Source organism: Scyliorhinus torazame, chromosome 15 (assembly GCF_047496885.1).
Source record: "Scyliorhinus torazame isolate Kashiwa2021f chromosome 15, sScyTor2.1, whole genome shotgun sequence".
Classification (NCBI taxonomy): Eukaryota; Metazoa; Chordata; class Chondrichthyes; order Carcharhiniformes; family Scyliorhinidae; genus Scyliorhinus; species Scyliorhinus torazame.
Window position 1 is genome coordinate 4,085,674 of NC_092721.1, and position 14,576 is coordinate 4,100,249.

Consider the following 14,576-nt stretch of genomic DNA (forward strand, 5'->3'; position numbering starts at 1 on the left):
GGGAGGACCACCATTTTAACCGCCTGCACCCTACCTGCCAATGACAGGGACACCATGTCCCATCTCTTGAAATCCTCCTCCATCTGTTCCACCAACCGTGTTAAATTAAGCCTATGTAATGTACCCCAATTCTTGGCTATCTGGATCCCCAGGTACCGGAAGTCCCTTGTTACCTTCCTCAACGGTAAATCCTCTATCTCTCTGCTCCCCCGGATGCACCACAAATAACTCACTTTTCACCATGTTCAGTTTATACCCTGAAAAATCCCCAAACTCCCCAAGTATCCGCATTATCTCTGGCATCCCCTCCGTCGGGTCCGCCACATATAGCAACAAATCATCCGCATACAGAGATACCCGGTGTTCTTCTCCCCCCTAAGTACTCCCCTCCACTTTCTGGAACCCCTCAGTGCTTATGGCCAGGGGTTCAATCGCCAGTGCAAACAATAACGGGGACAGAGGACATCCCTGCCTCTATGGAGCCGAAAATAGTCAGACTCCCGTCCATTCGTGACCACGCTCGCCATCGGGGCCCTATACAGCAACTGTACCCACCTGATATACCCGTCCCCAAAGCCAAATCTCCTCAACACCTCCCACAAATAATCCCACTCCACTCTATCAAATGCTTTCTCGGCATCCATCGCCACCACTATCTCCGCTTCCCCCTCTGGTGGGGGCATCATCATTACCCCTAGCAGCCTCCGTATATTTGTATTTAGCTGTCTCCCCTTCACAAACCCAGTTTGGTCCTCATGAACCACCCCCGGGACACAATCCTCTATCCTCATTGCCATTACCTTGGCCAGAATCTTAGCATCCACATTCAGGAGGGAAATGGGCCTGTATGACCCGCATTGCAGCGGGTCTTTTTCCTTTAGGAGGAGCGATATTGTTGCCTCTGACATAGTCGGGGGCAGCTGCCCCCTTTCCCTCGCCTCATTAAAGGTTCTCATCAGTAGCGGGGCCAGCAAGTCCAAATATTTCTCATAGAATCCAACTGGGAATCCGTCTGGTCCCGGGGCCTTCCACGCCTGCATGCTCCCAATCCCTTTCACTACTTCCTCCGTCTCAGTCTGTGCTCCCAGCCCCACTCTCTCCTGCTCCTCCACCTTAGGAAATTCCAGCTGATCCAGAAAGCACATCATTCTCTCCTTCCTGTCTGGGGGCTGCGCTTCATATAATCTTTCATAAAATGCCTTGAACACTCCATTCACTCTCTCCGCTCCCCGCTCCATCTGTCCCTCCTCATCTCTCACCCCCCCCTATCTCCCTTGCTGCTCCCCTTTTCCTCAGTTGGTGGGCCAACAACCTACTCGCCTTCTCCCCATATTCGTACTGTACACCCTGTGCCTTCCTCCATTGTGCCTCTGCATTACCCGTAGTCAACAAGTCAAATTCTACATGTAGCCTTTGCCTTTCCCTGTACAGTCCCTCCTCTGGTGCCTCCGCGTATTGTCTGTCCACCCTCAGAAGTTCTTTCAACAACCGCTCCCTTTCCCTACCCTCCTGCTTTCCTTTATGTGCCCTAATAGATATCAGCTCCCCTCTAACCACTGCCTTCAGCGCCTCCCAGACCACTCCCACCTGTACCTCCCCATTATCATTAAGTTCCAAGTACCTTTCAATACACCCCCTCACCCTTAAACACACCCCCTCATCTGCCAATAATCCCATGTCCATTGTCCAGGGTGGAAGCTGTTGTTTTTCTTCCCCTATCTCCAGGTCCACCCAGTGTGGAGCATGATCCGAGATGGCTATAGCCGTGTACTCCGTCCCCGTCACCTTTGGGATCAGTGCCCTTCCCAAAACAAAAAAATCTATTCGTGAAAATACTTTGTGTACGTAGGAGAAAAATGAAAACTCCTTACTCCTAGGTCGACTAAATCTCCAGGGATCTACTCCTCCCATCTGCTCCATAAAATCCTTAAGCACCCTAGCTGCAGCCGGCCTCCTTCCGGTCCTGGACCTCGATCTGTCCAGCCCTGGGTCCAACACCGTATTAAAGTCTCCACCCATTACCAACTTCCCCACGTCTAGGTCCGGGATTCGTCCTAACATACGCCTCATAAAATTGGCATCATCCCAGTTCGGGGCATACACGTTCACTAATACCACCGCCTCCCTTTGCAGTTTGCCACTCACCATCACGTATCTGCCCCCACTAACCGCCACTATAGTCTTTGCCTCAAACATTATCCGCTTCCCCACTAGTATGGCCACCCCCCTGTTTTTTGCGTCTAGCCCCGAATGAAACACCTGCCCCACCCATCCTTTGCGTAGTCTAACCTGGTCTATATCAGCTTCAGATGCGTCTCCTGAAGCATAACCACATCTGCCTTAAGTTTCTTTAGGTGTGCGAGTACCCGTGCCCTCTTAATCGGCCCATTCAGCCCTCACATTCCACGTGATCAACCGGGTTGCGGGGCTCTTTACCCCCCCCCCTTGATGACTAGCCATTTCCTTTTTCAATCCAGCTCCTCACCCGGTTCCCACGTAGCTGTATCCCCCCCAGGCGGCGCCCCCCCGCCCCGACCCCCCCCCCCCTCCCATACCAGCTCCCCCTTCTCCCCAGCAGCAGCAACCCAGTTAACCCCCCCCCCCCCCCCCGGCTAGATCCCAAGCTAGCGTAATTGCACCCCCCATGTTGCTTCTTTTCCTTCACTCCTGTTCTTCCGAAAGGTCAAATATCCCTCAATAGTTAGTTCCCAGTTTTGATCTCCCTGTAACAAGTTTATGTAATGGCTGAGAGATCATATCCATTTATCTCGATTAGCGCTGCCAGTTTGTCTACCTTATTGCGAATGCTTTGTGCATTAAGATACAAAGCCTTTCGGCTTGCCTTTTTATCATTTTTAATCATCCTAACCTTTCTATGTACTGTGCCCCTATTCGCCTCCCTCCCTTGGTTACCCTGTTTACTGTGTTTGCATTTTACTTTCTTTTATCACTGTCCTGGTTTCTCTTTCCCTGTGACCCTGCTTAGATTCCCATCCCTCTGCCGTTCCAGTTTAAACCCTCCCCAGCCACACAAGCAAACACTTGCCCCGGGACATCAGTCCCGGTCCTGACCGGGCATAGCCCGTCCAGTTTGTACTGGTCCCACTTCCCTCAGAACCAGTCCCAGAAATCTGAACCCCTCCCCGTTGCACCATCGTCGCAGCCACGTTTTTATCCGCACATCCTGTTATTTGATATATCCTGATATTTCTACTCTGACTAGCACGTAGCACTGGTAGTAATCCTGAGATCACTACCTTTGTGGTCCTACTTTTCAACTTGCTTCCGAACTCCCTATATTCTGCTTTTGGGTCCGTATCCATTTTTTCCCCCTATGTCGTTTGTGCCAGTGTGTACCACGGCCACTGGCTGTTCACCCTCCTCCTCACTCTGTCCTGTAGTCTCTGAGACAGCTTTGTCCCTAGCACCAGGGAGGCAACATACCATCCTGGAGTCTCGTTTGTGCCACACTTATCTCTTCCCCTTACAGTTGAATCCCTTATAACTATTGCAGTCTCTCACTTTTTACCCCCCCCCCCCCCCCCCCCCCCCCCCCCCCCCTGCAGCAGAGCCAATAGTGGTGCAACAAAATTGACTGTTGTTGCTTTCACTGAGGGATCATTCCCCTCAACAGTCGTATATGTGTTTTGCAGGGGAATCGTCACAGGAGATTCCTGCGCTGTCTGCTGAGTCCTCCTGCGCTGTCTGCTGAGTCCTCCTGCGCTGTCTGCTGAGTCCTCCTGCGCTGTCTGCTGAGTCCTCCTGCGCTGTCTGCTGAGTCCTCCTGCGCTGTCTGCTGAGTCCTCCTGCGCTGTCTGCTGAGTCCTCCTGCTCTGACGGTCACCCATTCCCTTCCTGCCGGTGGACTCTTACTCTTTTATTTACTCTTTTCCTTTTGAGATGCTGATAAAAACATAGTAAGAATTGATATTTTCCTGGTGAGCTTTCTCTTACTCTCATTTCTCCCTCTTTTGTTTTGTCATTCTTCATTGGCTGCTAAAACTAGTCCAATTTTCTGACCACTCACTAATCTTCACAATATTGTGCGCAATTTCTTTCAATTTGGTACAATCCTTAACTTTCTTGTGGAGGACAACCATTTAAATTCATTGTTCACTGGAGAATCCTTGACTGTCTTCTGCTGAAGAAGTTGTCAGCCCTTCGGGTGTAAGTCCTGAGGATGGATGTGTGCATGGTTAGGAAACGGGCAACATACCAAGGTCAGTATCTTAAGGAAACCTTCAACTATAAATGGTGGTTCAGTAGTTTGAATGGATTTTGGTGGGAATCAAGTTTGGATTTCTGCAATGTTCATGACCTTTCACTCCTTCTTCATAGAATTATTGAAAATCAAAGTCTCCTGCCGCTCATGATGCATAGAATTGAAGTGAGGTGCTCTGTTTCATTAACATGTGTTTTTCAGGCTTTGAGGATTAACATTTTACTGTGATAATGCTCTCTCTTGCAGTGGTGAGGCAGAGGAGGGAGGTAGATGCTGCTTTGTTTTCAGAACTTCACCGGAAACTGCAGTCACAGGTAAGAATTGACCAGTTGAGTTGTATGGAGGAAATCTTGAAATTCTTCCACACAGCTCCTATGCTCGAGTGTCCAGTCCCTGGTGCCTCGGATTGAAATGTTTTGAGTACTGAAACTTGCTATGTGGAGAGGTGTACCTGTAAGCATGCACAATAACATTTTGATTCAGTGCTTTGCAAGGAATGGAAGTCAGATTTGTGAGTCTGTACTTGCCTGTGTTTCTTTTGTCACTGTTTTGAATACATATAACCTATTTCCAATTTGCTGGTACCTCCCTAGTTTCCATTAATTCAGCCAGAATTATTGTGAATATTTCCCAAATTGACTGTCTCGGCACTAGTACAATTCAGAATAAATACAATTTAACTCTGGACTTCCATCTGTTTTGATCCAATTTCCCTTGTATAGCATTTCCATCCTATTAATGATAGGGCCATTAATTTTACTTATTGCTCCGAGACGACATGGCACGGTAGCACAATTGCTTCACAGCGCCAGGGTCCCATATTCGGTTCCCTACTTGGGTCACTGTCTGTGCGGGGTCTGCACGTTCTCCCCATGTCTGCGTGGGTTTCCTCCGGTGCTCCGGTTTCCTCCCACAAGTCCCGAAAGACCTGTTTGTGAGGTAATTTTGACATTCTGAATTCTCCCTCTGTGTACCCGACCAGGCGCCGGAATGTGGCGACTAGGGACTTTTCACAGTAATTTCATTGCAATGTTAATGTAAGCCTACTTGTGACACTAATAAAGATTATTATATTCTCCATTTTTCAATATTTCGAGGAAGAAATTAGGATCTTTATATTGTACTGATCCATGGTCTCAGCTCTTCTGCAAATGTTTCTTGTCTAGCTTTTTTTCGGGTCTATCTTTTGCCCCTCTGAGCATTCGGTTAACATATATCTGAATATTCTTCTATTCATCCCTGTGGGCCCCTATCTTTTTTCCTTGCTGGACTTGAACGATTTATCTATTTATTTCAGTTTTGAAATGGACTAATATGCATATCAGATTGTCTGTTAGTTTGAGCTTCTTGAAGCTAGGTATCTACATGCTCAACGTTATGTTTTTAATGGTGTTCCACTTGTGCTCTGCTGGAGGATGTTGAACTTCCAGCTTCAGATGCCTGATCATTTCCTAGATTTAGGGATACACCTAAATCCCAGGTCATGCTAAATATGTATTCCTTGCCCCCCACCAACTTAATTTCTTCTCGATTTGTTTGTGTTATTTGCACACGCCAGATCAAGATGAGCACAGTCATGAAGCAGTCATTACAATTAACTTTGACCCTAAACTGCTGAGGGTTTCCCAGTTTATTCTTGACTAATAGACTTCTGCCATTAAAGTAACCTTTCATCCATCTCTCCCTAGAATAAACCTATCCCCTCGGTGCTCACCGATATAAGTTGACAACTAATCTAGCAATGCCTCAATTTAAAAAATCTTCTCACCCTTGTTTCGAAAACCCACTTGGTCCAGACTTGTTTATCTTTTCAACCTCTTTGAGCCCCACAACCTTCCAAGATCACTCTGCTTTTCCAATTCTGAACTCTTTCACAGTCGGATTTTCACTCCTCCACCAGTGGCTAAGATCTGGAATTCCCCCACTAAAACTCTCCACTTTTCTTTCCTCTTTTAAGATAGAACCATCTTCTTTGATTGAGCTTTTGGCCATAATGTCTGACTATTTCCTGATGTGGGGCAATGTTGACCTTAGTTTTGACATTTTATTATGTTAAAAGGTGCTTCATAAATACAAGTGGTTGTTCTTCTAGAAACCTATTGAGACTAGTTAGTAACTATTGCAAGTTTTTGTACTTACCACAGGATCACTTTTTCACCCCAAACGTCTGGAACGTGTGGATGCATCATTTCCTGATCACACTACAATTAGGTCTTGTGCACACTTAATGGTCCTCCGTTATATTCCTGTTCACTGATATTAACCATATTTCTGATGTTTTTACCAAATGATTTATTCCTGCCTTTATTGTCTCCAAGTTCAAACATCGTATCCGCAATCATCTACATGAGTTTTAATATACTCTGTTTTGAATGCATTTTATGCCAAACATGTGTAAAAAAAAAAGTTACATCTACAACAACACACTTCACAACCTCACAGTCCACAGTTTGTACAATTTTTCCCCTTTGTACCCCCCCCCCCCTCTCCAAAGAATATCCCACCTCCAATTCAGCAAGATCCTTCGCCGGGCAATTACCCTAACCACCCACTGTACCATCTGACTCCCTGTATGCTTCCCGGAGCTAGTGGCCGCGGAGCTGTCACCAGAGCCATCAGACTGGATTCCCGACAGGACTCCTCCTCCATCTTGACCGACTCTCCTCCCCCCACCATCGCCTCATCTTCTCCACAATCGCCACCCAATAGTAGTGCAGCAGGTTTGGGAGCGCCAATCCCTCCTTTCTGCCTCTGTAACAGGGTCCTCTTTACCTCGCCCATATTAACTCTGAAATTACTGTCTCCAATTTCCAGAAGTAGGCCTTTGGGCGAAAAATGGGGAAGGTCTGGAAAAGGAATAAGAACCTTGGCAACACATTCATTTTTACCACCCGCACCTTCCTGTCAATGTCAGCTTTAATTTATCCCATCTCTTAAAATCCCTCCTTCTCCATCAATATTGTCAGATTCCACCTGTGCATCGTAGCCCATTGCCTCATCACCTGAACCCCCAAGTACCTGAGCATTTCCCTCGCTACCTTGAACAGCAACGCCCCCCCACCCTGCCGCATTCACCGGAAACACCTCGCTCTTCCTGACATTTATCTTCTACCTCGAGAAGGCCCCAAACATCTCCAATATTTCTACAATCTCTTCCATACTCTGCAACGGGTCCGACACAAACAACAACAGGTTGTCCGCGTAGAACAACACCCAGTGCTCCCTGACCCCTCACAATACCGTGCCACTTCACTGACCCCCTAAGGATCATCGCCAAGAGATTAATCGCCAGTGCGAACAACAACGGCGACAGCGAACACCCCTGTCTCGTATCTCTATCCAACCCAAAGCGCCATGAACTCATCCCATTTGTATGTACATTTGCCATCGGGGCCACATATAACAAAAACACCCGCAAAAACACGCCGCAAACTTGGGGCCAAACCCAAACCTACCCAAGATCTCAAATGGGTGCCTCCACTCCACCCGATCTAAAGCCTTCTCTGCATCTAGAGACAATGACCTCCGGCACCCGACCCACTGACTGAGTCATAACCATATTTAACAGCCTCCTGATGTTACTGGAGAGCTGCCGGCCCTTTACGAATCCAGTTTGATCCTCCGTGAACACTGGCACACATCCCTCCATCCTCCCTGCCACCAACTTAGCCAGCATCTTCACGCCTGTGTGCAACATTGAAATGGGTCTATAGGTCCCACACTCCAATGGATCCTTCCCCTTCTAAGCGATTAATGCCATTGACCCTGCGTCAGTGTCTCTGGCAGCTTCCCGTTCTCCAACGCCTCACTAAACATCCAAAGCAAATGCGGAGCCAACTCTGTCGCCAACACCTGATAAAATACCTCTGGAAAGCCGTCCCTCCGGAGCCTTCCCCAACTGCATCCCACTAATACTGACAGTCACCTCCCTCAGCCCGAGCGGCTCCTCCAATGCCTGCCTCCTCTCTTCCTCCGACTGTGGAAACTCCAATCCCATCCAGGAACCATCCCATGTCCCCTTCCTCTCCACCCGTCTCCGCCCTGTACAGCTTCCTGTAGAGCCCCTGACCACCTAGAATCATAGATCATAGAATTTACAGTGCAGAAGGAGGCCATTCGGCCCATCGAGCCTGCACCGGCTCTTGGAAAGAGCACCCTACCCAAGGTCCACACCTCCACCCTATCCCAATAACCCAGTAACCCCACCCAACACTAAGGGCAATTTTGGACACTATGGGCAATTTATCATGGCCAATCCACCTAACCTGCACATCTTTGGACTGTGGGAGGAAACCAGAGCACCCGGAGGAAACCCACGCAGACACTGGGAGGATGTGCAGACTCCCCACAGACAGTGACCCAAGCCGGAATCGAACCTGGGACCCTGGAGCTGTGAAGCATTTGTGCTATCCACAATGCTACCGTGCTGCCCTCCTTAACCTCCCTGGCTCTGACATTACCTCCCACCTCTCCGTTCGCACCTTTAAGATTTCCCTGGACGCAGCTTGCCTCCTCAGCTGGTGGGCCAACATGCGGCTCACCTTCTCCCTGTAGGCATAGTGCTCCCCCCTCGCCCTCTGCAGCTGCCCCACCGCCTTTCCCGTCGTCAACCTATTGAACTGCCCCTGCAACCTTTTCCTCTCTGCCAACAATTCTTTGTGGGGTTCCCCAGCTTATCTTCTATCCACCTTGACTATTTCATCCAACGACTGTCCATGCTCCTCCCTCCTCCTCCTGTCCCTGTGCGCCTTGAACAAGATAATCTCACCTCGGACCACCTCCTTCAACGCCTCCCAGAACGTGGCTGGTGACACTTCCCTGTTCTGATTCATAGAATCATAGAATTTACAGTCCAGAAGGAGGTCATTCGGCATCGAATCTGCACCAGCCCTTGGAAAGAGCACCCCATTTAATCCCACACTTCCAACCCATCCCAGTAACCTCGCCTGACCGTTTTGGACACTAAGGGCAATTTAGCATGGACAATCCACATAACCTGCACATCTTTGGAATGTGGAAGGAAACCGGAGCACCCGGAGGAAACCCACGCAGACACGGGGAGAACATGCAGACTCCACACAAACAGTGACCCAAGCCGGTAATCGAACCTGGAGCTGCGAAGCAACTGTGCTAACCACTGTGCTACCGTGCTGCCCCTTACATCTCCACATACTCCCCGAACGCAGAGCCCTTTATCTGCCAACAAACCCAAATTTAGCCTCCATCCCGGCCTCTGCACCTGCCCCGTATGACGCCTCACCTCCAGCCAATGTGGTGCATGGTCGGATATCACAATTCCCTCATATCCGCCCCCTCCACCATCAACAAAACCCCATTCTTTTGTTCAATAAATTGACACCCCATTGTGTCTTTGAGACAAACCCCGTGTGGAGTATCTGACCCACCCACCCCTTCCTCAATCTAACCTGGTCCTTCACCTGGAAATACATCGCCTGTAAAAAGATCACCTCCACTTTCAAACTCCTCGGGTGCGGGGAAAATAAGGGACCTCTTTATAGGCCCATTTAACCCCTAGATGTTCCATGTTTCCATTCTTACCGGAGGCTTACGTCTCCACTCCCCTGTACCATCTGTCATCATCCCCTCCTGCTCTGCCTCCAATACCATCCCTGAATCAACCCCATCCAAGATGGCTCCCCTCTCAGTCCATGACAACGCTCAGTCTCCAACTCTGCCATGTCCTTCTCCCCCCACCTGGTCACCTCCCCTCCCCCCTCCTGGTCACTTTTCACGACCTCCTCCCTCACCTCGCCCCCATTCACCAGCATTACCTGCCAGCATGGCAGCTCCTGCTCGAAGGTCCTCCCCGTCCCAACCATCCGTTGGTCCCTTCTTCGCCTGTGCAAACGGCCTCCCACCCACCTGAATACCCCTCAACCAGCAACCCCCCCCCCATTGAGCCCCACCATACACGCCCCCCACCAGTAAAGCAAAAACATCCAAAGTCACAAATCCCCCCCCCAGAAAGAAAAACACCACGGGCGCCATGGGGATGGGGGGCAGGGACGGGTGGTCACCCTCATGCAAACATATAACTCCCCAAAGTAAAAACGAACAAAAAAAAACCACCCTCCCGCAACATACAGTAACCATAACCTCCAACTTGTGCAGATATAGCTCCTCCATCTCACACAAACTCTCAGTTCTCCCCCAGTTTATGGTCCCTGTGGGGCAGTAAGTTGCAATGAGAAATAAGAACCTTGCAAATGGATAAAGGTAGGTTAGGAGAATGGGGCAAAATGTGGCAGATGGTGTTTAACGTGGATAAGTGTGAGATCATGCGTTTTGGTCAGCAAAATGGAAAGGCAATTTAATACCTAAATGGGGAGAGACTTTGGGGTGCTCCGATGCAGCGGGATCTGGGTATCACTGTGCATGAGGCTCATAAAACTAGCATGCAGGTGCAGCAGGTAATAAAGAAAGCAAATGGAATGTTGGCATTTGTGGCAAAAGGAATTGAGTATAATGGTAAGGAAATGTTGTTCCAACTCTACAAGGCATTGGTGAGACTGCACCTGGAGTATTGTGTACAGTTTTGGTCCCCTTATTTGATGAAAGATGTAGTGACATTGGATGCAGTTCAGAGGAGGTTCACTGGATTGATTCCAGAGATGAGGGGTTTGTTGTATGAAGAGAGATTGAACAGTTTACGCCTATACTCTGGAGAGTTTAGAAGAATATGGGGGAATCAAAGAGAGGTATACAAGATGCTAAAAGGTATGGATAAAGTCGACGTGGAGCAGATTCTTCCTCTTGGGGGCATTCTAAAATGAGTCATAATCTTAGAATACGAGGTAGCAAATTTAAAACAATTTTGAGGAGAAACTACTTCTCCCAAAGGGTTGTGAATCAGTGGAATTCGCCACCCCAGAGTGTGGTGGATTCAGGGACAGTGAGTAAATTTAAGGCGGAGTTAGACAGATTTTTAATGAGTAATGGGTTGAAGGGTTATGGAGAACGGGCAGGGCGGTGGAGTTGAGGCCAGGATGGGATCAGCCATGATCACATTGAGGGTGTTAGGCTCGGGAGGCTAAATTACCCACTCTTGCTCCTATGTCATGTGTTCCAGGGAGGAGATGCTCTGGTTGATTTCTCGATCCAGCTCTTGGTCTGCATTGTACATCGCAGGTGAGGAACATATCGGCCAGGATGGAATGGTGGAGCAGATTCAATGGGCCGAATGGTCTAATTCTCCTGTATCTTATGAACTTATAAAGTCATTAGGCTCTTCTGGCGTTTCAAAATATTACTCCCGGCCTTCAGATGTGACCCACAGTTTCACCGGATACAGCACCCCAAAATCAAATCTTCCTTCAGTACAACACTGCCTTGGCCCTGTTGAATCCCGCACACATTTTCACCAGCTCCGCACCAATATCTTGACATATTCTGACAAAATTCCCCCCCCCCATTCACAGTCTCACTTCTCAATGGCACATTGTAGAATCGTCTTCTTCTGAACAAATTTGTGCAACCACACAATAGCCGCCTGCGGTGGATCCCCCACTCTCGTCTCCTGCCTTAAAGACCTGTGGGCCCTGTCCACCTCTGGGGCCTTGCCCAGCACCCCCTCCTCCACCACCAACCCGACCAGCATCCTCACCGCACATTTTGTGGCGCTCGTTCCTGCCACACCCTCTGACAGCCCCACAATCTGCTGGTTCTGCCGCCTGGACCAATTTTCTTGCTCCTCCACCTTCACCCTCAGCGATTTGCACAATTCCCCAGGATCCCACCTCTGCCTCAAAGGACACAATCTGATCACTTTGGCCGAACACCACCGTCTCCACCTCTCGTATCTTCGCTCCTTGTGCCTCAAGGTACTTTTCCACACGGTCCATCGATCCTCACAGAGGTGCTACTGCTCCCTCAATGGCCTTCGACCAGTCACCGTGCATCTCCTTCCTTTGCTTTCGTCTTTGAAGAAGGCTATCAACTGTTCTACCTGGGCCTTTCCCACTGGTGCCGACCCTTCCCTCTTCCCCCATTTTTGCAATTGTTGATATGCCACAGGCCCCCTCCAATTCCTTAGCCAGGTCTTTATCTGTTTTTGCCGGGTCTGGTAGCCAGTAGGCATGCCAATCTTTGGGTGAACCTCCCTCTGCACTTTCTGCACCACTTTCCTGCCAGAGTTACCCCACCAGCGGGTATAAAGTGCCGAACCCAACGCCTCCGAGCTGCCCTGTGTGCGACCATTCATTCCATGGCTGCCACCGGAAGTCTGTTTTAATATCTTCTTGATCATCAATAAAGTGATGGAAGATGTTATCAAGCGGCACTTGCGCTATAACCTGTTCACTGACGCTCAAATTTGGTTTCTGCCAGGGTCACACAGCTCCTGACCTCATTACAGCCTAAGTCCAAACATGGATAAAAGAGCTGAACTCCAGAGGTGAGGTGAGAGTGACTGTCCCAGGCATCAAGGCAGCATTTGACTAAGTGAGGCATCATGGAACGCGAGCAAAATTGAAGTTAATGGAAATTTTTCACAGGCTGGATTCCTATCTTCGATAAAGGAAGATGGTTGTGATTGTTGGAGGCCAATCATTTCAGTCCCAGGATATCACTACAGGAGTTCCTCAGGTTAGTGTCCTCAGCCCAACTATCTTCCGCTTTTTCTTCTTCACCTTCCCTCTAAAGGTTTCAATTGGGATGTTTGTTCATGTTTATACAATGTTCACCATTCGTGACTCCTCCGATAATGAAGCAGCACATATCCATGTGCAGCAAGACCTGGACAATATTAAGTCTTGAGCTGACAAGTGGCAAATAACATTTGCGCCACACAAGTGCCAGGCAGTGACCATCTCCAACAAGAGAGGATCCAACCATTGGCTCTTGACACTCAATGGTATGACCATCATTGAATTCTCCACTATTAGTATCTTGGGGCTGACCATTGACCAGAAACTGAACTGGATCAGCCATATAAATACTGAGGCTGCAAGAGCAGATCAGAGGCTGAGAAATCTGTGGAGCGGAACACACCTCCTGACTCCCAAAGCCTTTCCATCTGCTACAAGGCATGAGTCAGGAGTGTGATGAAATGCTCTCCATTTGCCTGGGTGGCATTGTGGCACAGTGGTTGGCACTGCTGCCTCACAGCGGCAGGGACCTAGATTCAATTACATCCTTGGTGACTGTGTGGAGTTTGCACGTTCTTCCCGTGTTTGCGTGGGTTTCCTCCGAGTGCTCCGGTTTCCTCCCACATTCCAAAGATGTGCAGATTAGGTGTATTGGCCATGCTAAATTGCCCGTAGTGTCCAAAGGTTAGGTGCGGTTATAGGGTCGGGGAGTGGGCCTAGTTAGGGTGCTCTTTCGGTGTAGACTCGATGGGCTGAATGGCCTCCTTCTGCACTGTGTAGGGATTCTAAGTACAGTCCGAAAAACGCTCCAGAAACAACAACACCCAGGACTAAGCTGTTTGCTTGATCAGTACCCTACCCACTCATTTGCTCAACCGTCAACACACCTGTCAGAAGTGTGTGCCATCTACATGATGAAGTACAGCAACAAGGGGCTGGTTTGGCACACAGGGCTAAATCGCTGGCTTTTAAAGCAGACCCAGGCAGGCCAGCAGCACTGTTCAATTCCCGTGCCAGCCTCCCCAAACAGGCGCCGGAATGTGGCAACTAGGGGCTTTTCACAGTAACTTCATTTGAAGTCTATTTGTGACAAGCGATTTTCATTCATTTTCATTTCATTTTCATTTTCATTTTCAACTCACCAAGGCTCCTTCGACAGCACCTTCCAAACCTGCAACCTCTGCAACCTGGAAGGGCAAAGGAAACAGGTGCCTGGGAGCACCACCACCTCCCTCAACTCTCTTTAAATTATCCGACTAATTCATTGAAACCCAGAGCTTAAATTTCCTTAGCTAAATATTAAGACGACTGAAACTATTGTCTTCAACCCTCACTACAAACTCCACTCCTCTGCTAGCAACTCCATCCCTCTCCCTGTTTTATTCCGCACATTCTTTGTTGTGGGCATTGCTGGCCAGACCAACATTTTTAATGCTCATCCCCAATTGTCCTTGAGAAAGTGGTGGTTGTTGGTATTTAACTGGTTCTGATGAAATAGAACATAAAACATACAGTGCAGAAGGAGGCCATTCGGCCCATTGAGTCTGCACCGACCCACTTAAACCCTCACTTCCACCCTATCCCCGTCACCCAATAACCCATCTCACCTATTTTGGTCACTAAGGACAATTTATAATGGCCAATCCACTTAACCTGCGCATCTTTGGACTGTGGGAGGAAACCGGAGCACCCGGAGGAAACCCACGCAGCCACGGTGAGAACGTGCAAACTCCACACAGACGGTGACC

The 14,576-nt window shown here is 48.9% G+C and overlaps 1 protein-coding gene across 2 annotated transcripts in view; it reads left to right on the forward strand.

Moving 5' to 3' along the window:
• Window positions 1-4,468: 4,468 nt before the first annotated feature.
• Window positions 4,469-14,576, forward strand: part of tubgcp3 (tubulin gamma complex component 3) — a 127,823-nt gene continuing 117,715 nt past the window's right edge. For both annotated transcript variants that reach the window (XM_072475988.1, XM_072475989.1), the window contains exons 1-2: window positions 4,469-4,536; window positions 12,736-12,826. In XM_072475988.1, coding sequence (XP_072332089.1) covers window positions 12,764-12,826 — 63 coding nt within the window. In that variant the 5' untranslated portion in view covers window positions 4,469-4,536; window positions 12,736-12,763. The remainder of the gene's footprint in view (window positions 4,537-12,735; window positions 12,827-14,576) is intronic.